Source organism: Mandrillus leucophaeus, unplaced genomic scaffold (genome assembly GCF_000951045.1).
Source record: "Mandrillus leucophaeus isolate KB7577 unplaced genomic scaffold, Mleu.le_1.0 Scaffold276, whole genome shotgun sequence".
NCBI lineage: Eukaryota > Metazoa > Chordata > Mammalia > Primates > Cercopithecidae > Mandrillus > Mandrillus leucophaeus.
This window is the reverse complement of record NW_012102876.1, coordinates 3527597-3552613: the sequence shown is the minus strand read 5'-3', so window position 1 is coordinate 3552613 and position 25017 is coordinate 3527597. Positions and strand designations below refer to the sequence as shown.

The window sequence follows — 25017 nt, the reverse complement described above, 5'->3', positions numbered from 1 at the left end:
GAGCCACTGCGCCCGGCCTAGGAATCATTTTTACGGCACTGTTAATTTTCACATGTATTACTACCTTTGGGGTATTTATGTGATGCATTTATATTCACAGACAGAATGAACATTGTTGTATTTGAAGCTTATATGTCTTTTCTTTACATTCTTTTTTTTTTTTTTTTAAAATACTGTTTTAGAGACAGGATCTCACTCTGTCAACCAGGCTATAGTAGAGTGTTGTGATCACATATCACTGTAGCCTTGAACTTCTGGCCTCAAGCAATGTTCCCACCTCATCCTTCTGAGTAGCTGGGGCTACATGCCCACACCACCATGCCTGGCTAATTTTTAAAAATTTTTTGTAGAGATATGGTTTCATTATGTTGTCCAACCTGGTCTCAAACTCCTGGCCTCAAAAGATCCTCACACCTTGGCCTCGCAAAGTGCTGGGATTACAGGTGTGAGCTATTGCACCTGGCCTGCTGTACATTCTTTATTAATGTTTAATATAACATTGCTCAAATTATAGCTGTATAATTTTTGAAGAAGGACTATCATTCTATAAAATTGTGCATGATATATGTAGTTATGTTTTTGGCTTACTGTAAAAATCATAAATCTCAGTCCCCTTTTAATTTTTTAATGTGAGTGTGGTGAAGGGAAAAGCTAGTATCTTGTTCTGTGGGATAAAATTGCTTATGTCAAATCTGTATTTTATCTCAAAAGTGTATTTCCATCAAATTAGGTTATTTACAGAAAGTTATTTGAGATAAATATGCTTAAAATATTTTTCAGGCCACATAAATATTTCTTAACTTACTGTCTTAGTCCATTTTAACCTGGCATTAGCGAGTAAGAACAAGAAAATGAACTTCAAGCCTTTTTTTTGTTTAATAATTGGAATTAAGTCATTCATAAGGGTGGCACTCTCATGACCTAACACTTCTCATTAGATCTTATCTCCCAACACTGCTGCATTGGGATTAAGTTTCCCAACATGCTTTTTGGGGGGCTCATTTAAGCTGTAGCATTCTGCCCCTAGCCCCCAAAATTCAAATCCTCACATATAAAATACATTCATTACATCCAATAACCCCAAAAGTCTTAACTCCTTCTGGCATCAAGTCAGGGTTACATCTCAATCAGATATGGGTGAGACTCAAGGCAGGATTCCTCCTGAAGTAAATTCTCCATCTGTGGGTCTGTGAAATCAGGCATCTTACCTATTTCCAAAATACAGTGGTAGGATAAGCATAGGAGAGACAGTCCCTTCCAAACAGGAGAGAGGGGCAAGAATAAGGGTAACTGGTCCCAAGTAAGTCCAAAACCCAACAGAACAAACAAGATTAAATCCAGGGCACCAGAATAATCTTCCTTGACTCCATGTTTTGCCTTCTGGGCATGCTGGGTGTGGGGTTTGGGCCCCAGAGGCCTTGGGCAGCCCCATCCTTATGGGTTTGCCACGTGCAGCCCACATAGCATCTTAAGAGTTGGAGTCGGGTGCCTGCAGCACACCAGGGTGATGGTGTGCCCTGGTAGTTTAGCAGTTCTGGAATTTGGGGGATGGCTTTTTCCCCCATGGCTCCACCAGGTATTGCTGTAGTGGGAACTGCTTTGTGGCTCTGCCCTTCTGAAAAGTTTCTGCCTGGAGCCCCAGACTCTTGGTGATGTCTTTTGAAATCTAGAGAGGAAGCCATTCCTCCACAGTTCCTGCATTCTCTGCATCTGCACACTTAACACCACATGGACACTGCCAAGATTTGCTGCTTATACCTTCAGAAGCTATGGCCTGAGCTATACCGGAGCCCCCTCAAGCTGTGGGGTGACCAAAGAGCACTGCCTTGGAATAGGGGGAGCAAAGTGCTGAAGTGGCCCTGGACAGTGAATGTAGAGGTCCCATGGGTACTATGGAAACCTTGTCCTCAAGGTCCTAGCTATGTCTTGAAGATCTCTGAAATGCCTTTGGGGTCATTATCCCATTTCTTGGTGAATAGAACCTGCCTTCTATTCCCTATTAATCTCCTTAGCAATTAGTCACTTAGCCACATCCTTAGTATTCCCTCTTAAACATGCTTTTTTATTTTATATATTTTTTGAAGAGGCAAGGACTATGTTGCCCAGGCTAGTCTTGAACTCCTGGGTTCAAATGATCCTCCCACCTCAGCCTTCGAAAGCGTTGGGATTACAGGTGTGAGCCACCACACCCAGCCTGCTTTTTTATTCTTTATGTGGCCAGGCTGAGAGTTTACAAATTTTTCTGTTTTGCTTTCCTTTTTAATTACAAAGTTTACCTTTAGATCATTTCTCATTTTATGATAAGCAGCCAGAAGAAGCCATGCATCACTGTGAATGCTTTGATGCTCAGATTTTTCTTCTGCCAGGTGTCGAATTCATTGCTCTTAACTTCTGCCTTCCACAAAGTTCTAGGGCATGGACACAATCCTGCCAAGTTCTTCACAACTGTATGGCAAGGGTGGCATTTATTTATTTATTTATTTAATTTTTTTGAGGCAAGGTCTCATTCTTGTCACCCAGGCTGGAATGCAGTGGCACAACCTCTGCTCCCTCACCCCCTCTCCTGCATTTTTTCTATGAGACAATTCAGCATGAAGGCCCTCATCAGATGCCAGCACCATGCCAGCGATCCTTCCACCTCAGCCTCCCAAGTAGCCGGGACTACAGGCACATGCCACCACACCCAGCTAATTTTTGTATTTTTTGTAGAGATGGGGTTTCACCATGTTGCCCAGGCTAGTCTCGAATTCCTGAGCTCAACTGTCCACCCGCCTCAGCCTCCCATGCTGCTGGAATTACAGGCATGAGCTACTGCACCTAGCCTGGCTTTTTATTTATTTTTTTTTTAAGACAAGGTTGGTCTCTGTCACCCAGGCTGGAGTGCAGTGGTGTGATAATAGCTCACTGCAGCCCCAAACTGCTAGGCTCAAGTGATCCTCTTGCCTCAGCCCCCCAAGGAGCTAGGACTACAGGTACACACCACCACACCTGGCTAATTTATTTTTTGTAGGGATGGGGTCTCACTATGTTACCCAGGCTGGTCTTGAATTCCTGGCCTCAAGTGATCCTCCTGCCTCAGTCTCAAAGTGCTGGGATTACAGGCATGAACCATCACACCCTGCCAACAGGGATACTTTTTACTCCATTTTCCAATACCTTCTCATTTCTGTCTGTGACCTCGTTGAATGGTCTCAGACAGATCATTCAATGTTCTACCATTGTTCTACCAACATTGTTCGACCAACATTCTGATCACAACCACTTAAGTAATCGCTAAGAAGATAAAGGCTCTCCCTGCAGCTTTTGTCTTCTTTTCAGTCCTCACTGGAATTACCCTCAATGCTCCACTCACATCAATACAGGCTTTTTCTAGCCTGCTTCTCCAGATTCTTCCAGCCTCTCCTTATTACCCAGTTCCAAAGTCATTTCCACATTTTTAGGTATTTATAGCAATAGTCCCATTTTTGAGTACCAACATTCTGTCTGAGTCCATTTTATGCTGCTATAACAGAATACCACAGACTAGGTGACTGACTGATGGATTCATTCATTCATTTCTTTCCTATTCCTATTCCTAGTGAAGCTCAGGCTTCACTAATTTTAAAATTTTTTGTTGAGACAGGGTCTTCCTATATTGCTAGGGCTAGTCTCAAACTCCTGGACTCAAGCAGTTCTCCCATCTTGGCCTTCTGAAGTGCTGGGGTTACAAGCATGAGCCACCGTGCCTGGCTGACTGGGTAATTTATAATGAACACAATTTATTTGGCTCATGGTTCTGGAGACTGCCGGTATCTGGTCAGGGCATTCATGCTGAATCGTCTCAGCAAAAGGGCAGGAGAGAGTGTGAGGGAGCAAGAGATTGAATTTATAGCCTCAGGCCCTTTTATAATCAGTATTAATCCATTTGTGAGGATGGAGTCCCCATGACCTAAATACCTCCCATTAGGCCCCAGCTCACACCACTATTGCATTGGGTATTGAGTTTCTAGCACATGCTTTTGGGGGGACCTATTCAAACTGTAGCACTTACCTAGCTGATTCTACATCTGATGTAAATATTTTAAGTTGCTATGTAATATGGATTCCATTTTTAGGCTTTACTGTGCATAACTTTCATCTAGACTTTAGTAGTTTTTCTTTCACAAGATGTTGAAAGTTCACAGTAAATAAAAAATATTCACCTAATTTTTGTATGTTTATATTAGATCATGCTTTACGATTATGGAATATCCAAACGGACACTCTGGTGGCAATATTTGGAGGCGTAGAAGGGCACAGAGATGAAGTTCTAAGTGCTGTAAGTTGAAAACTGCAGGGCAATGACTTTCAGGTTTACATAGCTGTGAACAGTCTCCATGAAACTCTTTCCTTGTAAGAAAGCGTGTTTGTTTCATGTAGCCTGTCAGGCAGACTTCACTTACGTTTGACATAGAAGATTTAATCTCCAGATGAAGGAATAAAACAAGTAAAGACTGTATTTATTTATTTTTTAAATTACTTGCACTTTATCTATACCAATCCCTGGATTCTCATGAGAGCACTATGATCTTGCTCCTTTCCTTTTAATCTAAAATCACTAAGTTAATGTTTATTTTGCTGTTTTGCAGTTATTAAAGAAAAAAAATTAAACTATGTAGCCATTAAAGTACTTTTCCATCTTTTCTTTGAAGTTGAAACATAAGATTTTTGCTTTTTGGAAGTGTTTTATTGTGCTCACACTGTTTTAGGTAACTTATTTCTAACCATTCTTTTTGGTTGGCGTGGTATAATACAAGACCAACAGTTAATTTTGTTTAAAGATAAATACCACCTTTATATTGATGTATTATAATCCATTGGTCTATTATACAAGTGTTTTTAGTCAGGTTTCAGATTTTAACATTATTTTAGCTTATGTTCCATATTTAACTCATTTAATTCCTGAAATTTCACACCTCTTAGGTTGTTTTCCATTAAACTGTGTAAAGGGGCACCATATTTTACAGCATGTAACATGTTAGTTGAAGGTACTAAAATATTCCTATGTTGACGTTTGGATTCCTTTATGAGAATCATACCTTCCTTGGAATACCTTGTCAACCTGGATTTCCTAAAAGTTGCAGTAGCATTCTACATCTGGCTTTATGTGTGTAAAAGCCAAGTGAACTGTTCTTTATTAATAACTCCAAATTAGTGGTATTGTCTCTAAGGATGTCTTGTTGCTGTTGACAGTGAGGTAATTAGAAGTAGCACATCTGTGGATTCAGTAAACATCAAGCCTAAAGTTCTTAGGCTTGTATAAAATGGTACTCATAATTAATTCAAAGGCTGGATTAACATACAATATCTAGGTTAGTAAGGAAAATATACTCCTTCAATAGAACTCTCTACTGTTTTTTCTTAGAATGAGAGCAGGAGACAGTATATAGCTCTTCTGTTAATACAGGAGTTCACTGATAGGTGGATAGGTGTGTGAGATTTTCATTACTCATTTTTGTGCCTTTCGCTAAATTAAATAGCATCTCTGAGCCTTAGTGTCTGCCTATGAAATGAGGTTATTACAATAGATGATCTGTTGCATGCCTGTTAAAAATTAGTAAACAGCAAATGAAAAAAGGTAAAATCTATTTTTTATCAGACTTTTAAAAATTCACTTAAAAGTGAACTCTAAGACTAACTTAGAAGTATAAAGTAAAATGTCAGCTCTTTAAGGATTCATGTATTTGCACATGCACGTGTCAGTTTCATTGGTCGGTTGAATTTGGATAGGAAAAGTAATACACTATTCAGCTCTTCGTGTCAGAATAGTTATTTTACTTTAGTAATCAATTTACCTTCAAAAGAAGCAAAATGAATATTTTAGTGTCATTGAATAGAGAAAACTAAGATTAAGTAATTTTTTCTTGATTTATACATTGTAAATGCTTGTATATTGCGATGGTGACAAACTAATTAAAACTGTAAATCTTGAAAGTAGTAAACTCTGATTTATGGCCTGTTTAGATGAAACCCAAAATGTAGTTTGTATTGTGATTTGAAATACAGTTTTCACCATGTTGCTTATTAGGTGAAAATTGGATAAATATAATTTGGAACTGTAATTTATATAAAACTTTTTGGTTTTACATACAGGATTATGATCTTTTGGGTGAAAAAATAATGTCCTGTGGTATGGATCACTCTCTTAAACTTTGGAGGATCAATTCAAAGAGAATGATGAATGCAATTAAGGAATCTTATGATTATAATCCAAATAAAACTAACAGGTAACAGTTGTGGTATTTAAAACAATTTTCTGTTTTGTGCTGTTGAATATATGTTTTATTTTTTCTCAAAAGTGCTATATAAGCCCCAACACTGAGTTCAGAAGATCGTCTTTTAACTTTAAGGCATAATTTACACGCCATAAAATTCACCCCTTTAAGAAGTCCTTTATTTGCAGTGTTTGTGACTTACTTTTCAAAATCCCCTTTAAATTGTGTTGTCATCTTAACTTAGTAGCACATTTTACTTATTTCTATTTTGGTATGCATATGCTTGGCCTTTTAAGTTAGAAATGTGAAAGTTTTAAGTCACTTAAGCTTATTATGGACTAGGGAGAGTAAAGGATACTTTAGAATAATGTTAACATTTTTTAAATGATACTAATTCTAATTCAGGATGGTAAACCACAGTTTTAAACAATGGAGTTCTTAGCTCTAATTCATGATAATGCTTTTCTCTAAATGATGCTCACTTCATTAAATGGAGAGAATTCAAATGCAGGAGCCTCGCTTCATGGTACTATAGGTTGGGGAATTTTGCAGTTTTCTTAGTATGCTTTTGAAATGTCTCAATTCTTAATGCAGTAACTGTCTTTAGAATCTTACCAGGCTGTCATTAACACTTTCACTGTAAACGTTGTATGTCTGCATGTTAACTTTGTTGGTACTTTTGTTTTAGCAAAGATCTAGAGTTCATTTTCTGGTTATCAAGCCAGATTGTTAATCAATTATTAAATTTGTAAGCATCAGTAAATATTTCAATGCACTAACATTCATCAGACATAAGTGCCCTCTAAGAATTATTAAAAGTTTTACCTTTCCCCTTTAAAACACCAGGAACTAGTAGTACAATGTTAAATTTATATTTTTAGATTATTTTCTAGGTATCTGGAATAAATTCAAACTATATTTCACAGTTTTCAAAAAATAACAGTTGTACTTTTTTTTTTTTTGAGAGAGAGAGGCCATACAATTATAATATGTACTTGGCAGAAAACCAATTAATATAATTATAGCAGAATTCAGAATTTATATAAGATCATGAATAACATTTTAGTGTTTTAACAAAATATCCCAGAATTTGCATTGGAAAGATTGTTTTGAGTTGATGGAATCCAAAGTGCTTTTTTACGTATCTGAGGGAAAAGGTAAAGAGAGGACATATGAATTGCCTAAGACAACTAATTCAGGGCATATTATACTTATACAGCTATTTCTGATTTAAAACTGAGTATATTAGGAATGTTAACTATACTGTTAATTAAATAACTCCAGAATTAGTAGCAGCTTGTTTTGCTTTTTTCTCACAGATATCTCTAATGAAAACAATGGTGCCATTTAGTTTCCTAAATACAGAAATTATTTGGAAAAGTCCTAGGAAATTTTATTTTATTTATTTTTTTATTTTTTTGAGACGGAGTTTTGCTCTTGTTGCCCAGGCTGGAGTGCAGTGGCACAATCTTGGCTTACTACAACCTCTGCCTCCCAGTTTCAAGAGATTCTCCTGCCTCGGCCTCCCAAGTAGCTGGTGGCACCTGCCACCGCGCCTGGCTAATAAAATTTTTTTTGTATTTTTAGTAGAAATGGGGTTTCACCATATTGGGTAGGGTGGTCTTGAACTCCTGACCTCAGATGATCCACCTGCCTCGGCCTCCCAAAGTGCTGGGATTACAGGCGTGAGCCACCACACTCGGCCCCACTTAAGAAATTTTAAATTAGTAGGTATCATTTTCAGAAATTATTGCTCAAGGCAGGACTCTAGAATTATCTTTAGCAGACTTTGAAATGATGTTTAGTTGTTCCTGGAAAGATGGCTATCTTTTGAAATAGTGTAGGTATGTTGACTTTCATAGACTATTAATGCTTAATTTTAAGGACTGAGTAGGTAGCTTAGCATATTTTCTGTGAGAAACTGATCAGGCCTTTATTATTGGTTAGGGTACCCAGAATTGAAGTGATTAATTTTGGATTATATATAGTAAAAGGCAGGAAACTACAATGTTTATAAACGAAGTATCTATCATAAGACAAAAATAAAATTTGTTAATAATGGGGAAAAATAAACAAAAGTGGAATGAGACTAGCTTTCAATAAATAGATAAGGTGGTTGGTTATGTAGGAACACAGAGGAATTAATAGTCTTACATTTTGTTTTTCCAAGTTTAATAAATCCAAAAATGAAAAAGAATATGATTCTACTATAATTTTTTCTTTTAACTTTTTACATTTCCATTCTTCCTTCAGGCCATTTATTTCTCAGAAAATCCATTTTCCTGATTTTTCTACCAGAGACATACATAGGAATTATGTTGATTGTGTGCGATGGTTAGGCGATTTGATACTTTCTAAGGTATGGTAACTGCAGTTAAGCTGTACTTCCATCGTGTGTGTGTGTGCGTGTATGTGTGTGTGTTGGAACTTGGCAGGGAGCAGTTTATGTAGTTTATTAAATTGAATGGCAGATGGGAAATTGCCTTTTTTAAAGTCTCATATTTTGATATATTTAGAAACTTGTTTTAAGAATAAAACATGCCATTGAAATACAATTCTTTGTGCTCCAGTAAGATGAGTATAGTTTTATAAGGTGATAGTGTTCTGTGATACTCAGTATTATTACAAGATAACCGGTAACTAAAGCCAACAGAATTGGCTTTTATTTTTATTTTTTTGTATCTCTGTGACTATTTTAGTAAAATTTTATTTACAAAAACAGGTGCCTGGAGTTGGCTTATGGGCTGTAGTTTGCCAATCCCTGTTCCTGTTGATGGATTTATACAGATGCTCCTCGATTTATGATGGGATTACATCGTGATAAACCCATCATAAGTTGAAAATGCATTTAATACACATAACCTACTGATTATCAGCTTAGCCCAGCCTACCTTAAATGTGCTCAGAATTAGCCTACAGATTGGGCAAAATTATCTAACACAAAGCCTGTTTTATAATAAAGCATTGAACATCTCACATACTGCATACTGCTAGCCCAGGAAAACATCAAAATTCCAAATTCCAAATACTTCAAAATTGCAGCTGTTTTGTACCATTTTGGTAAAGTTGAAAAATTGTAAATCAGACCATTGTAAGTCAGGGACCATCTGGGTGTGTGTCTGGGTGTGTGTGTGTGTGTTTGTGTGTGTGTCTGTATTTTTTTGTAGCTGATAATTTAGAGAAGCTGTTGGTGATATTACATGAGCATTTAGGATTATCAAATTTGGTGAAATTGCTGTCCAGCTTCTTTTCTTGATGTGAATTTCAGGCCACTTCACATTTTCTTGGGCAGAGCCTGATTTACTTTTTTCTTGGCTTTATGTGTAAACTGTTTTTTTTCTTTTTTCTTTAAACTTTTGACCTTCAAATAACTTGATTCATAGCATGTTTCAAAGATTGTTCAGAGAGGTCCCATATGATCTTTATCCAGAATCCAAAGTTTATATCTTATATAACTGTAATACAGTATCAAATCCAGAAAATTGACACTGGTACAATGTGTGTGTATAGTTTTATGTCATTTTATCACGTGAATTTTGTCATTTCAAGAATGGTACAGTTTGGGACCTTTTAAGATTGTTTTTTTCCACTCAGACCCTTGAGATCCATCCAAGTTGTTGCCTGTATCAGTAGTTCGCCATTTTTATTGCTGAGTAGTATCCCATGGTATGGATTATCATAGTTTATTTAACTATCTATGGTAGGAGGTTTTGGTCGTTTCCAGTTTTGGGCTATTGCAAATAAAGCTGCTAATCAACAGTTGTGTCCAGGTTTTTGTGTGGACTTAAGTTTTCATTTCTCTGGGTAAATGCCTAGGAGGGCAATTGCTGGGTCATGGTTAAGTTTGTTTAGTTTTTTAAGAAACTGCCAAACTATTTTCCAGAGTGGCCGTGCCATTTTACATTCCCACCAGCAATGTATGAGAGATCCAGTGTCTCCGAATCTTCGCCAGCATTTGGTATTGTCATTATTTTTTATTTTAGCTGTTCTGATAGGTGTGTAGTGATATCTCATCGTGGTCTTAATTTGCATTTCCCTGATGGCTAGTGATGTTGAACATCTTTTTCATGTGCTTATTTACCATTTGTATATCCTTTTTGGTGATGTCTCTTCATATCTTTTGCTCATTTTCTAATTGGATTGGTTTTTTGTTGTGTTGTTTTTTTGTTTTTTTTTTTTTTACTGTTGAGTTTTGAGAATTTGAATATATTCTAATATGAATCCTGTATCAGATACATAGTTTGCAAATATTTTCTTTCAGTCTGTGGCTTGTCTTTTCATCCTCTTTAATAGGGTCTTTCACAGAGCAAATGTTTTTAATTTTTATTAAATCCAGTATATTGATTTTTTAAAATTATTTTATGGATTATGCTTTTGATGTTGTACGTAAGAACTCCTTACCAAGCCATAGACCTTAAAGATTTTCTCCCGTGTTCTCTTGTAAAAGTTTTATACTGCTAGTTTTACATTGAATATGTAATCCATTTTGAGTTGATTTCCTTATGAAGGTGTGAGGTTTAGGTTGAAGTTCCTTTTTCCCCTATAGATACTCAATTGTTTCATCAGCATTTGTTGAAAGACTGTTCTTCCGCCATTGAATTGCTTTTGCACCTCTATCAGAAATTGTTTGGCTATACTTGCGTGGGGCTGTTTCTGATTTTCTTGTTCTGTTTCATTGATCTGTATATTTGCCCCTCCACCAGTACTACATACACAGTCCTCATTATTGTAGCTCTATAATTTTTCTTGGAATCTAATAGATTTCTCCCATCTTTATTTTTTTCATAATTGTTTTGAGCTATCCTAATTCCTTTGCCTTTCTGTGTGTACATTTTAGAAAAATGTTTTCTACATTTATAAAAATCTTGCGGGCAGTTTTTTTGAGGAGAAGTTTTTGAGTGGAATTGTATTAAACCTGTATATATAATTTTGAGGAGAACTAATACTGTGCTGAGTCTTCTAATCCATGACTGTGGTATGTCTCTTCATTTATTTACATCTTCTTTGACTTCTGTCATCAGCATTTTATAGTTTTTAGCATATGAGTCCTGTTTTTGCTCTATTAGATTTATACCTAAGTATTTTTTAAGCAATTTATAAATCGTATATTATTTTCAATTTTTATGTGTTCATAACTAATATATAGAAATATAATTGATTTTTGCATATTGATCTTGAATCTTGTGCCCTAGATAGACTACGTATTCAAGGTGTGTTTTGTGATTTTTCTCTGTAGACTATCATGTGATCTGCAAATAAGGACAGTTTTATTTCTTCCTTTGTGATCTATATGCCTTTTCTTTTTTTGCCTTATTGCACTGGTAAACTTTCAGTCCTGTGTTGAATAGCATTGTTAGGAACAGATATTCTTGACTTGTCAGTCTTTCACAATTAAGCATATTAGGGTTTTTTGTTGTTGTTTTGTTTTGTAGGTATTCTCTATCAAGTTGGAAAGTTGAGAACTGTTTCCTGTTCCTAAATTTTTGAGCGCTTTTTCATGACTGGTGTTTTGTCAGATGCATTTTCTTCATCAGTTTATATGATCATGTGGTTTATCTGCTCTTGCCTGTTAATATAGTGGATTATATTGATTGGTTTTTTGAATATTGACCCAGCCTTGGAACCCTGGAATACATTCCTACTTGATCATCCTGTGTAATTTTTTGTATTGCTGAGTTCTGTTTGCTAATATTTTGTTAAGGACTTTTGTGTCTGTATTCATGAGGTGTGATACTGGTGTGAACTGTTTTTTTGGTACTGTTTTTTTCCGGTTTTGGTATTAGTAATACTGACTTTATAAAACAGATTGGCAAATGACCTGTTTCCCATTTTCCAGAAGAGATTGTGCAAAATTAGTGTGACTTTGTTTTTTTTGAAACAGAGTCTTGCTCTGTTGTGCATCCTAGAGTGCAGTGGTGCAGTCTCAGCTCACTGCAACCCCCTACCTCCTGGGTTCAAGTGATTCTCGTGCCTCAGCCTCCTGAGTAGCTTGGATTACAGGCGTGAGTCACTCACCTGCTAGTGTTACTTTTTAATGAAATCCATTAACTTAATGGTTATAGGGCTGTTCAAATTAACTACTTCATTTCGGGTCATACTGGGTGAGCTATAGTAGTTTGTGCTGTTTGAGGAATCGGTACATTCCATCTAAGGTAAAATCTATGTATACAGAGTTGTTTGTAATATTCCCTTATTATCCTTTCGACATCTGCTAGGTCTGTAGTGATAGCCTGTTTCTTTCTCTTTTTTTGAGACAGGGTCTTACTGTGGCTGTGGTGCAACTGGCTGTGGTGCTCACTGCAGCCTCGACCTCCCAAGCAATCCGCTCACCTCTGCCTCCTGAGTAGCTGGGACTATAGGCGTGGGCCACCATGCCTGGCTAATTTAAAAAAAAAATTTTTGTAGAGATGAAGTCTTGCTGTGTTGCCAGGGCTGGTCTCATTTTTGAAATTGCCAGTTTCATTTTTGAAATTGGCAGTGTAGGTCTTTTTTTGGGTCAGTCTTGCTAGAAGTTGGTGAATTTTATTGATCTTTTCAAAGAACTAGCTTTTTACTGTTTGTTTTCTGTTGTAAATGTTATTTATATCTTCCCTTTTGTTTGCTATTGGTTTATGTTGCTCAACTGTTATCAGTTTCTTAAGATGGTAGCTTAGGTTGTTGAGTTTTTGAGAATTTGTTTTATGGCTCTATTTTAGATATGTTTGATGGGAACTTGAAAAGAGTATGTGTTCTGTTGGGTGGAATATTGTATAAGTGTTTATTAGATACTATTGATTGATGATGTTGTTGAATTCTTCTATATCCTTGTTTGTTCTCTGTCTACTGTTTTATCAACCATTGAGAGACAGCTGTTGAAATCTTCAGTTACAATGTGGATTTTTCTTTTTCTCCTTTCAGTACTGTCATGTTTTGCAGTTCTGTTGTTGGTGCATTCTACATTTAGTATTGCTATGTCTTTGGAATTGACTCTTTTTTCATTACATCATCTTTTTTCAAACTTTTACTTTTAATCTATGTATATTATCATTGAGTAAGTTTCTTGTAGATGATATAGTTGGGTCATATATTTTTAAAATATATTCTGCCTATGTCTTTTAACTGGTGTATTTAGACCATTTATATTTAAGCCTTAATATCAGTTATTATTTTAAGTCTGCCATTTTTCTTTTTGTCTTTTTCATTTCTCTCTGTGTTTTTTCCCCTCTAACTTTCTGGGTTATGTGAATGGTTTTTAGAATTCCATTTTTATTTATCTATATTAACTCATTTGTCTACTGTATTATCAGCATTTTACAATATTTTTTTTTTCTTCAGAAATAAGATCTTGCTCAGTCACCCAGGCTGGAGTGCAGTGGCACAGTCTTAGCTCTCTGAAGCCTGAAACTCCTGGCCTCAAGCAATCCTCCTGCTTCAGCCTTCCGAGTAGCTAGGACTATGGGCGTGCACCACCACACTTAGCTAATTTCTTTAATTTTTGTAGAGGTGGGGATCTTGCTATGTTCCTCAGGCTGGTCTTAAACTCCTGGCCTGAAGTGATTCCCCTGCGTTGGCCTCCCAAAGCCCTGGGATTACAGACACAAGCCATTTAAGTGAAATTTAGAATGCTTCCTTCCCTTTACATCACTTCATTCTTCTCCATTTATAATTGTCTTAAATATTTATTTATATTTGAGAACCATATCAGTTTTTTTGTTCTTCAACCATCAAACACAATTTAGAAAACCCAAAAGGAAAAGGAGAGTATTGTATTGACTCATTTTGCATTTTCTGTTGTTCTTCCTTACTGATAAATTCAAATCTTCTTAATTTTTTGTTTCGAAAACTTTCTTTAACCATTCTTTTAGAGCAGGTCTGCTGTTAACAGATTCTCCTATTTTTTCTTTATCTGAGCATGGCCTCATTTCTTCTTTATTTCTGAGGGATATATTCACTGAATATAGGATTGTGGCTTCACAGTTACTTTCTTTCAACACTTGACAAATGTTTTTGCTCCCTCTTTGGCCTCCATAGTTTCTGATGAGAAATCTGCTGTCGCTGGAATTGTTTGTCCTTTTTAGGTAAGATGTTCTTTCTGTCTTAATGCTTTCAGGATTGTTTTCTTTGCCTTTAGTTTTCAGATTGAGCAGGAGTGTATTTAGTTTGAGGTTTGAGTGTGATATGACTTGATGTGGATTTCTCTGGGTTTGTCTTGTTTGGGGTTCACTGACATTCTTGAATCTGTAGTAGATTGATGTTTTGTCCCAGGTTTGGAAAGTTTTCAGCCATTACTCAAATTGTTTTTCAGCCCTGCTCTCTTCCCTCATTTTGGGACTCTGATTATATAAATGTTAGATCGTTTGTTTGGTCCCCAGGACTGTCTTTTTTCTTTTTTCTTTTTGTTTAGATTGGGTAATTTCTATTGTACTGTCTTTAAATTTACTGACTCTTGACCCTCTCCTCTTTTGGTATTGAACCCATCAATTGAGTTTTTTATTTGGGTTATAATAGTATATTTTAGTTATAAAACTTCCAGTTCATTCTAAGTATGTTTGTGTTCATTGAAGCATTTTTATATTCCTGCCTTAAATCTATGTCAGATCTGACATCCATGTTATCTCAGTGTTGATATCTGTTGATTATCTTTTTAAAGCTGATTTTTGTCTTTCTAAAGTTGATTTTTATGATTCTTGGTATGAAGAGTGATTTTTGATTGAAACCTGGGTATTTTGGCTATTATGAGACTCTGGACCTTATTTAGATCTTCTCTTACAGCAGGCTTTCTCTGATACCTTTTCATCTGGGGAAGGGAGGCACATTGTGTTGTGACAGGTTGGGGTGGAAGTCCAGGTTCCCCACTCGGTTGACTCGGTGTTGGTGCTTCATTACTGCTCAGTGGGGGTGGGAGTTAAGGCTCTCCGTAGGCCTCAGCTGATACCACTCTAGCTGGGAAGGGCCAGGATGCCTAATTACTGCCCCCCTAGTGGTCTCCATTGACACTGTGGGTAGTTGGTGGCTTTACCAGTGAGTGGCTATGAATGTCCTAACTCGATTAGGCCTCCTCTGATACCACCCTAGCCCGAGAGGAGGAGGGTCACCCCATTGCTATAAGAGGTATGGGGAGAGTCATAGGATAGGCACTTGGGGTGCTTAGTTACAACCTGAGCATGGGTTTTTCACTGGGCTTTTGCTGGTTCAAGTGGAGATGGGTCCACAGATTTTTCTAGGGTGTTTGGCTGGAGTAGAAGAGCATTGTCATCTGAAAATTTTGTCTTGTTAGGCTGCTACATTTTTTGGTTCCTTGGCTAGAAAGGGTAGGCTTTTGTTGTTGTTGTTTTTGTTGTCTTCACTCATTAGCATTTCTGAGTTGCTGCCTTCTCTCGCATCCAGTCTGGTATACATAAGGCAAAAGAAAACCCAGGAAACTCAACAGTTATCGTTATGTTCCAAGGTTTCTAACTTGTTTGCCTTTTCTCTACCTTTCCAAGTCTTATGTTTGCTTTGTGTATGATACTCAGACTTTTAAGCAGACGGATAGGAAAAAATACATCTGCTCTATTGTTCCAGCAGCAGAAGTAAAAAGCCATTAGGTTTTTTAAATTTCTGCTCTTAGAACTTAGATCTCTGGAAAGGATTTCTGAATTTTAGGTGGTAGGCTGAACTGGAATATATTGGTGGTCTCAAATCTGACTCTGCATTGGAATCACTAGGAGAATGTTAGAAAAATAGATTTCCTAGACCTCACCTTAAGAAATTCTAAATCTGGCACAAGGCCCTGGGAATTGGTAGTTCTAAAAAGCTCTTAGTACATGATTTTGAAGTGCAGCCATCCATTAGCTCTGGCAACATCTTTTTACCTCACTTTGCTTTAGTTGTTCCATCTAGGGACTCCAGTACTTAAAAATTCTTTACCGGTGCAGTTAGTAAGAAGCACTTGAAGAGCTTTTTTATAGTTCTTCTGCTTTGGCCTTTCTCTTAGAGACTGAATCAGTAGGGGCTGAGATGAGTCTTTCGAGAAAACTCCATAGACTATTGATCCAATTTTGCATTTAGCCAAGAGTCATCACACTAGGTGGTTTCTAAGGTCCTTTACAGTTAAAAACTTGAATAACAGATGTCATATAGCACTAGGATTTAAAAAGTCTAAATAAAAAAGGTAGAGAAGAAAAAAGAATGTGTTGTCTCCTCCCTAATCTTCAAGTGGCCATACTATTAAATTATTTAAATGCCTGTGAACCCCACAGGGCTGCCACCTGTGACTATATTATGTAGGCTGTCCAGTAAAATTCTAGGGGCACTGTTCACTTACACGAGGATTTCTGAATCCTGGTGCTATTTAGTTTAGGCCAGATAATTCCTTTTTTGAAGGGGGTTTCCTGTGCATTATAAGATGTTTAGTAGCATCTCTGGCCTCTACTCATTAGAGCACAGACATATTGCCAAATGTCCCTTAGTGGGCAAGCTACTGACCTAGATGGTAATATGAATAGTGCCCACAGTTTTGCAATTTTTTCTCGTTGTATTCTTTACTACTTACTGCTTAGGTGTGTGCATACAAATTTGATTTTATAGGATAGGAAAAGTGTAAGTTTGAGCCTATTTCAATCCTGTCCCCATATCAGTGTCTTGATGTTAAACAACTGCTTTATTTGCCTTCAATTGCCCTATTTATAACCTGAGTTCTAAGGCCATTTATGTGAGTTCATCAAATTTCCTAAGATACCTGTTGAGTATCTACTGTGTGGCACAGATACTGGATGAAGGAATAATAGTTAATAAGGTAAAGGAAACCACCTGTGATTAGAATTGAAATGGGAAACTGCAAACTAGTGAAGTAAGCAAGAGCCAGATTAATGCCGGATTATGAAAAGCCATGTATTCTAATTCTGTATGTTTGTAATTATACCTTTGCTATAAAACACTTCAAGTCTCTGGGTGTCAGAGTATCTAGAGCTGAACTTGGTTTAACTTGGAAGAGAAATGTTGACTTCCAAAATGAATATTTCAGAAAATGTGATTCTTTTGTATTATCGAATTCTGTTGATAATCAGATTTCTTGTCCTTAAGTATGGGCATTGAGTGTAAATATAAATGAATGTACATCACTGTACTTGACAGAAGGATTAACCAGGTTCTAAGAGCTGTGAATTCCAAAACAATAGAAAAGCCTTGTTTTTACTTTGTAAGATTCAGTTCCACATTAACATTTCTTTTTCTCATTTCTCTCTCTGTTTTAGTCTTGTGAAAATGCCATTGTGTGCTGGAAACCTGGCAAGATGGAAGATGATATAGATAAAATTAAACCCAGTGAGTCTAATGTGACTATTCTTGGGCGATTTGATTACAGCCAGTGTGACATTTGGTACATGAGGTTTTCTATGGATTTCTGGCAAAAGGTATCAACGTACTTTTACATTTTGAAATGATCTGACTTATGAAAGACCATTGTAATTCTAGCTTTTTCTGTTGTGTCCATGTTATTTTTCCTTCACAAATCTACCCTGATGTTTTGTATTGATTACTTTGCCCTTTGATGTTATTCATCAAATACTTTGGTGTTACTTATTCTGCTTTTGTGGCTCTGCATATGATCTGCAGTGCTTACTTTAAATTAAATTGGCAGTTAGGTATCAATGGTGGAAATTAGGTATTTATGTTCCATAACATAAACATTACCATAACATTACTAAGACTTAATGTTTTAGTAATTAGATTGTCAATCTACGTATATAACTGTTCCCTAGAGAAAAATCAGGATAGAAGACAGACAAAATATTAGTTACCTAAAAATTTAAAGAAATATATTGTTAGGATTTTGTGGTAACAAATTACTTGGGTATTTATTTCCGTAAGAAAACTTTGGAAGAGCTTTCCACAGCTTTTGCTGTATTTCTTGAAGGCAGAAGAAAAAGTAAGTACCATGCTAACAACGTAAATTTGTAAGGCCCTTCATAAATTTGCAAAATGCCTTCTTACTTGCTCAAGACACTTGTGATGTATTAGTTGGTCTTATTCATATTTACAAATCAGAAGTATAAGACCCAAAGAAACAGTGAAGAGCACAGAGGCTGGAACTGAGCTTTTTCTGAAACAAGAAAGCTGTCTGAGGATTCCTCCAGTGCTTTAGAACCTGGTAATTTTATTAATTTGATGTTTTTACAAATATGTTTATACAGATGCTTGCATTGGGCAATCAAGTTGGCAAACTTTATGTTTGGGATTTAGAAGTAGAAGATCCTCATAAAGCCAAGTAAGTGTTTAGAAATTTCTGTTCAAAATTTCAGGCTTTTTCTCCACAATTGTATGCCTATGTAGAAAAGATCATTTATATTTGCAGTGCCATCCTTAAGTCATTTTTAACATTTACGGTTTTCAGAGTTGAAGTTATTTTTTATTCCAATAATTTTTTTCCTAAGTACCTTGGTGACAAGTTATTTCTCGTTTTTATACAAATTATATAGTGCTTGTTGAACTTAAAATATATCCAAATTTTATAAAATTTGAGACTGACTCTTAGTGAAGTAAATTCTGGTTTTAAATGCTTTTCATATGAGTTGGAACATCTGCTTATTTTCTAATCCACTGTTTTAGGGTAGACACTGACAACGTTATGTGTGGTCTTTAACCTGTTGTCATGTTTTTTTCCCTAGATGTACAACACTGACTCATCATAAATGTGGTGCTGCTATTCGACAAACCAGTTTTAGCAGGGATAGCAGCATTCTTATAGCTGTTTGTGATGATGCCAGTATTTGGCGCTGGGATCGACTTCGATAAAATACTTTTGCCTAATCAAAATTAGAGTGTGTTTGTTGTCTGTGTAAAATAGAATTAATGTATCTTGCTAGTAAGGGCACGTAGAGCATTTAGAGTTGTCTTTCAGCATTCAATCAGGCTGAGCTGAATGTAGTGATGTTTACATTGTTTACATTCTTTGTACTGTCTTCCTGCTCAGACTCTACTGCTTTTAATAAAAATTTATTTTTGTAAAGCTCTGTGTTTAGTTATTTTCATTGTGGTGAAAAAAAATTAAAAGTAATAAAATCATGCCTTATCTTTTTATAATGCTTGTTTTTTGTAGTTCTCTTAACTAGAGAAAGTTTTATAATACAGAGATTAAGTATAGGCTCTAGAACTAAACTGAATTCAAATCTTGGCTCTGCTACTACATGACCTTGGATAAACAACTTCTCAATTCTTGGTTCCTTGTGTATAAAACAGAGATAATACTACTTGCCTCAGGGTTATTGTGAGGATCAAATGATTCGTTATATGTGAGGCAGTTAGAACAGTATTGACATATAATAAGCCCTAAATATATTTTAAGTGTTTATAATTATTGGAGATTATATTTCCTATGGTTTTATATTTTTTAATGTTTTCTTATGTAATGGTTTCATAAGTAATATTTAAAATTCTACAGAGTTAGAACCTATGATAATGTTTAACTGTAACCTTTCTTTATAGTTTAAAAAAATATTATTGCCGTTAGATTTGCAACTAGGCCATTGGTAACCTTACAGGAGATGTCATTAGAGCAAAGGAGGAGAGGATATAGAAGCTTAAATTCAGTGGGTTGGATCATGAAAGAGATGGCAAGTATGTTCATGTAGTGAGTTGTTGCCCCTTTTCTAGAAAGTTGTTACTGGCTAAGAGAGATTAAGTAGATTGAGATCATAAGGTTGGGAATAGTTGGTTATTTTGTCTCCAACATAAGGCACATTGCATTTATTTGTGGGCAAAAATTCCCTAAAGAGTGAAGACCAAGATCACATGTGGAGGGTTTAACTTGAAGCAGAGGAGTGAAGAAAGCCTGAATGATCATAAAGCTAAGGTTGGAGGTGAAATGAGGCGAGCCAGAGAAAAATACAAAATACTGAATTTTGTCAGGTTTTTAAGAAGATTCCTGAACCTTGTTTCTATAAATATGTATATTTTTAAAGTTTGGTTTTGATATCTTGTACAGTATTTGAAACACTGCCCCTTCTTGAGCTATCTCTGAAGATTTTTACTTCCCTGGTAATAGTATAATGCTTAAGTCTGAGTAAACAGGAAAACTAACTGCCTTTTACTGTCTGCGGCCAATGGACCCTTCAATTGTTTTTTAGAAATTTAAATAGGAACTTCAAGAAGTAAACCTTTATAGCAAGTAAATTCTTATGTACAGACATCAAAAGACGAGGAATACTGGCATAGCCTTTTAGCAAAATGAGATTTCCTAGGTTCTTCTTGCAAAATACTGCATGATGAAATCCTTCCTGTTGCATGATTAACTAGGTGAGAATGTCATCTTTCCTTTTGGTTCTTAGAAATGTATTATTCACTACTCCATTCTTGAGGTTAGTTTTAATTTTTTTGGAGACAATGTCACTCTTTTGCCCAGTCTGGAGTGTAGTGGTGCCGTCTCAGGTCTCGCTGCAACCTCTGCCTCCCAGGCTCAAGTGATTCTCGTGCCTCAGCCTCCCAAGTAGCTTGGATTACGGGTGTGTGCCACCATGCCCAGCTGATTTTTGTATTTTTAGTAGAGATGGAGTTTCACCATGTTGGCTAGGCTAGTGTTTATAATATCGAGTGTTATAAAGTTAGTGCAGATGGGCTGGGTGCGATGGCTCAACGCCTGTAATCCCAGCACTTTGGGAGGCGTGGGTGGGTGGATCACGAGGTCAGGAAATCGAGACCATCCTGGCTAACACAGTGAAACCCAGTCTCTACTAAAAATACAAAAAAAAAAAAAAAAAAAATTAGGCGTGGTGGCGGGCGCCTGTAGTCCCAGCTGCTTGGGAGGCTGAAGCAGGAGAATGACGTGAACCCAGGAGGTGGAGCTTGCAGTGAGCCGAGATCGTGCCACTACACTCCAGCCTGGGCAACAGAGTGAGATTCTATTTCAAAAAAAAAAAAAAAAAAGTGCAGATAATGAAAGGTCCAGGAGTGAACTCACAGGCCAGTTATCAGCCACATTCTTTATACTCTTATTTTTGCCCCCTCCCCTTTCCCTGAAATACTGAGGAAGTAACATCTCTTTTCCTAATGGATGCTATCCAGAGGGCCCCAGTCACCAGTTATCTCATTAGCCTACAAAAACATTCTTTTCACTCAAGTGATCTCAAGGTTCTTAGAAGTTGTATCAGGAAATGTAAATCAAGAAGAAATTATATTCTCAAGGTTCTTAGAAGTTGTATCAGGAAATGGAAATCAAGAAGAAATTGTTTTTAATTGACAATTGTATATATTTATAGGGTACAGTGTGATGCTTTTTACATGTATACAATGTAGAATGAGCAAATTGGGTTAATATATCCAACACTTTGTTCCTCAAAGGAAAAGCCTCCAACTTTTCACTATTGAATATGATGTTAGTTATTGGCTTGTCACACATGGCCTTTATTGGGTTGAGGAACATTCATTCCTTCTATACCTATTTTGTTGGGGGTTATCATGAAAGGGTGTTGAATTTTGTCAAATGCTTTTTCTGCATCTATTGAGATAATGTACAGTTTTTGTCCTTCATTCTGTTCATATGGTGAATCATATTTATTAATGTGCATATGTTCAAACATCCTTGCTTCCCAGGGATAAATCTCACGTGGTCATGGCAGATGATTCTTTTAATGTATTGCTGAAGATGATGGTTTGCTAGTATTTTGTTGAGTATTTTTGTATTTATGTTCATCAGGGATATTGTTTCTGTTAGTGTCCTTGGTCTGGCTTTGGTATCAGGCTAATACTGGCCTTGTAAGATGAGTTTGGAAGTATTCCGTGCTCTTCATTTTTGGGAAGAATGTGAGCATTGGCATTAATTCTTTAAATGTTTAGTAGAAACAGAAAAGCCCAGTCTTGGGCTTTTGGGAGACTTTATTTGTTAACAGTTGTAATATTTCCTCTTTCATTTCTGATTTGAGTCCTTTTTTTCTTATTAAGTGTTATAAGGGTTTGTCAATTTTGTTTAGCTTTTTTTCTTTCATTTTTTTTTGTTTTCTATTTCATTTATTTCTGCTCTGATCTTTGTTTTTTCCTTCCACTAACTTGAGGTTTAGTTTGTTCTTTTTCTAGTTCCTTGAGGTGTTTGAGGTTTGGGTTGTTGGTTTGCAATCTTTTTTAATGCTGTAAACTTCTCTCTTAAAACTACTTTTACTGCATCTCATAAGTTTTGACATGTGTTTCCGTTTTCCTTTGTCTCAAGGTATCTTTATATATGTTTTTAGAGTTGGGGTCTTGCTATATGTTGTTCAGGCTTAGAGTTCAGTGACTTCGCAGATGCAGTTATAGCTCTCACGGCAGCCTGGAACTCCTGGGCCCAAGTGATCCATTCCTGCCTCAGCTTCCCAAGTAGCTACGACTGTAGGCATGCATCACTTTGCCAGGCTTTCAAGAGATCTTTCAATTTCTCTTTTAGTTTCTTCTTTGACCCAATAATTGTCCAGTGTATTTCTTACACAATGTCTTAGGAAGGATAAAACCAGCTTTGATATGTTGGCTATTATGTTTCTGAAAAGACAAGACAGGGTTGTTTTTCTTAACTCTATACTTGAAAGTTTCAAACATATAGAAGAGTGAAGAAAGTAGTGAATACGATATACCAAGTCAAGCTTCAACAAATTATCAGTACATAGCCAATACTGATTTATTTATACATCCACGCCAGATTGTTTTGAAGCACATCCCAGACTTCATTTTATCTGTAAAAATTTACTCTGTATTTCCAAGAAAGACTTTAAACAAAATATCAATACCATGCTCACACTTTAAAAAGTAATTTCTAAATTATATATGCAGTTTATTTAGAAGTATAAAGAAAAAAGTAAAAACTACCGTTTACTACCCAGAAATAATTGCTTTTTGTGATGGGATATACTTTGTGTGTGTAAGTTTAAAGAATTGTGATTGTCTGAATATATTGTTTATATGCTGCATTTTCAGATTCCCAGTAATTCTTAACAGATTATTCTGTTTGCATATCTTTTAATACATTTCCATGAATGTACCATTATCTATTTAATGCCTTTGTTGGACATGTTCATTGCTTCCAGAGTTTTGCTATTATAGATAATATTTTGATTAACAGGCCAGTACACAAGTCTTTGTGTAACTCTCAGGCTCATTTTATAATTAGGATATTTCTTTCTTATTAAGTTTGTACCAAATTACACTTGAGCCAACAGCATATGGTAGGCCCATTTCCGTTTTGTTGTTACTTGTTTCCTGTGTATTATCTCTGTAGATCAGGGTGCTTTTTCTGTAAAGAGCTAGATAGTACTATTTTAGGCTTTGCCATACAGTCTCATTGTAACTATTCAACTCTGCTGCTGTAGGGTGAAAGCAGCCATAGACAACTGAGTATGGCTGTGTACCAATAAACTTTACTAACCAAAACAGGCAGTGGCGGGGCATGGTGGCTCATGCTTGTAATCCCAGCACTCTGAGAGGCTAAGGTAGACAGATTGCTTGAGCCCAGGAGTTCGAGACCAGCCAGGCAACGTGGTGAAACCCCGCCTCTACTGCAAATACAAAAAAAATTAGCCAGGCATGGTGGTGCATGCCTATATTCCCAGCTACTTGGGAGGCGAGGCAGAAGTTAAAAAAAGAACAACAAACAACAGGCAGTTGGCTAGATTCTGTCCACAAGCCATAGTTTGATAACTCCTTCAGTGGATACTAGTTACTAAACAAAGCAAAACAAAGTAAGACTGAAGGAGGCCCCTAAAGTTATTGAAGATTTAAGTCAACCGAATAGTTTACAATCAAAGATCACCAGATAGACAATGAAGCAAGTTCTATGGCTGAGAGTTGAAACAACAATAATAATAATAATAATAAAAACTTAGACCACCAAAGACTTTAGATATTGCAATTTTCAGATAATATAAAACAGGCACCTTATTTTAAAATTGCAACTCTCTCTCTCTGTACTTTCTCCTTGTTATTCTCCATTTCAATTACCACCTACTATACTGCATAATTTGCTTATTTGGTTTATTGTATTTCTTCTGCTACTGTGATGTAGTCTATATTAAACAGCAGGGTTTTTATTTCCCTGGTATAACCCCAGCACCTAGAGCAGTGTCTTTCATGTAACAGGGGTCCAATAACTATTGGTTGAATAAATGAAACAGAATTAGACAGTCATAAAAATAAGCAAACAGTAAGAGGCTATGATGATTGACAAGGTGAATATGAGAGGGAAACAAATAGAACTTTTTGAAATGAAAAATACATTTGTTGAAGTAAAAAATTCAACTGACGGGTTAGACAGGTTAGTCACAGCTGAATAGAGATTAGTGAATTGGAGGTGATCTTTAGAAATTACCCAGAATGTGGCACAGAGAATCAAGAAAATGTAGAATATGAGAGGTTAAGAAATAAAGAGGATAAACTGAAAAGATCTAACATTTAATTGGAGATTAATATTTAACTGGAGATCCAGAAAAACAAAAAAAGAATGAAGTGACGGCAATATTTGAAAAGGTAATTATCTTACTTGCTACCAGGATACTTGAGTGCCATGTGGGCATGTATGATAGAGCTAGGAGAAATGGCAGGTGGTTCTGGCATCTTCCTTACCATCATGTCTCCCACTTCGCAGTCTTGGCTGCTGATGCGCCAGTCTGCTTCAGTCTCTACCAAGCCCAAAACTTCACCCTCTATCAGGTCTTGAGGAAAAGCAGCTTCCACAGTTTATTTCAAGCTGGATGAGGATCCAATTGATGCCATATCCCTGTTGTAGCCTTTTGTGGTGAGACAAGGCTCTCATCAGGACAGCAGGTTTTTCAAAGCCTTCTACACTGATGTGAAGGACAGTACGATGTGGAAG

The 25017-nt window shown here is 36.4% G+C and overlaps 1 protein-coding gene across 2 annotated transcripts in view; it reads left to right on the top strand.

Annotated features, from left to right (window-relative positions):
* The window catches only part of EED (embryonic ectoderm development), a 48244-nt gene extending 29041 nt beyond the window's left edge, over nt 1-19203 (top strand). Inside the window, exons 7-13 of one of the 2 annotated variants that reach the window (XM_011984917.1) lie at nt 4206-4297; nt 6112-6245; nt 8487-8592; nt 10117-10191; nt 17447-17605; nt 18386-18459; nt 18860-19200. In XM_011984917.1, the coding sequence (XP_011840307.1) occupies nt 4206-4297; nt 6112-6245; nt 8487-8592; nt 10117-10191; nt 17447-17605; nt 18386-18459; nt 18860-18986 (767 nt within the window). In that variant the 3' untranslated portion in view covers nt 18987-19200. Of the gene's footprint in view, nt 1-4205; nt 4298-6111; nt 6246-8486; nt 8593-10116; nt 10192-17446; nt 17606-18385; nt 18460-18859 lie in introns of both variants that reach the window. The other variant, XM_011984919.1, reaches the window with a different exon arrangement.
* Nucleotides 19204-25017: the final 5814 nt, after the last annotated feature.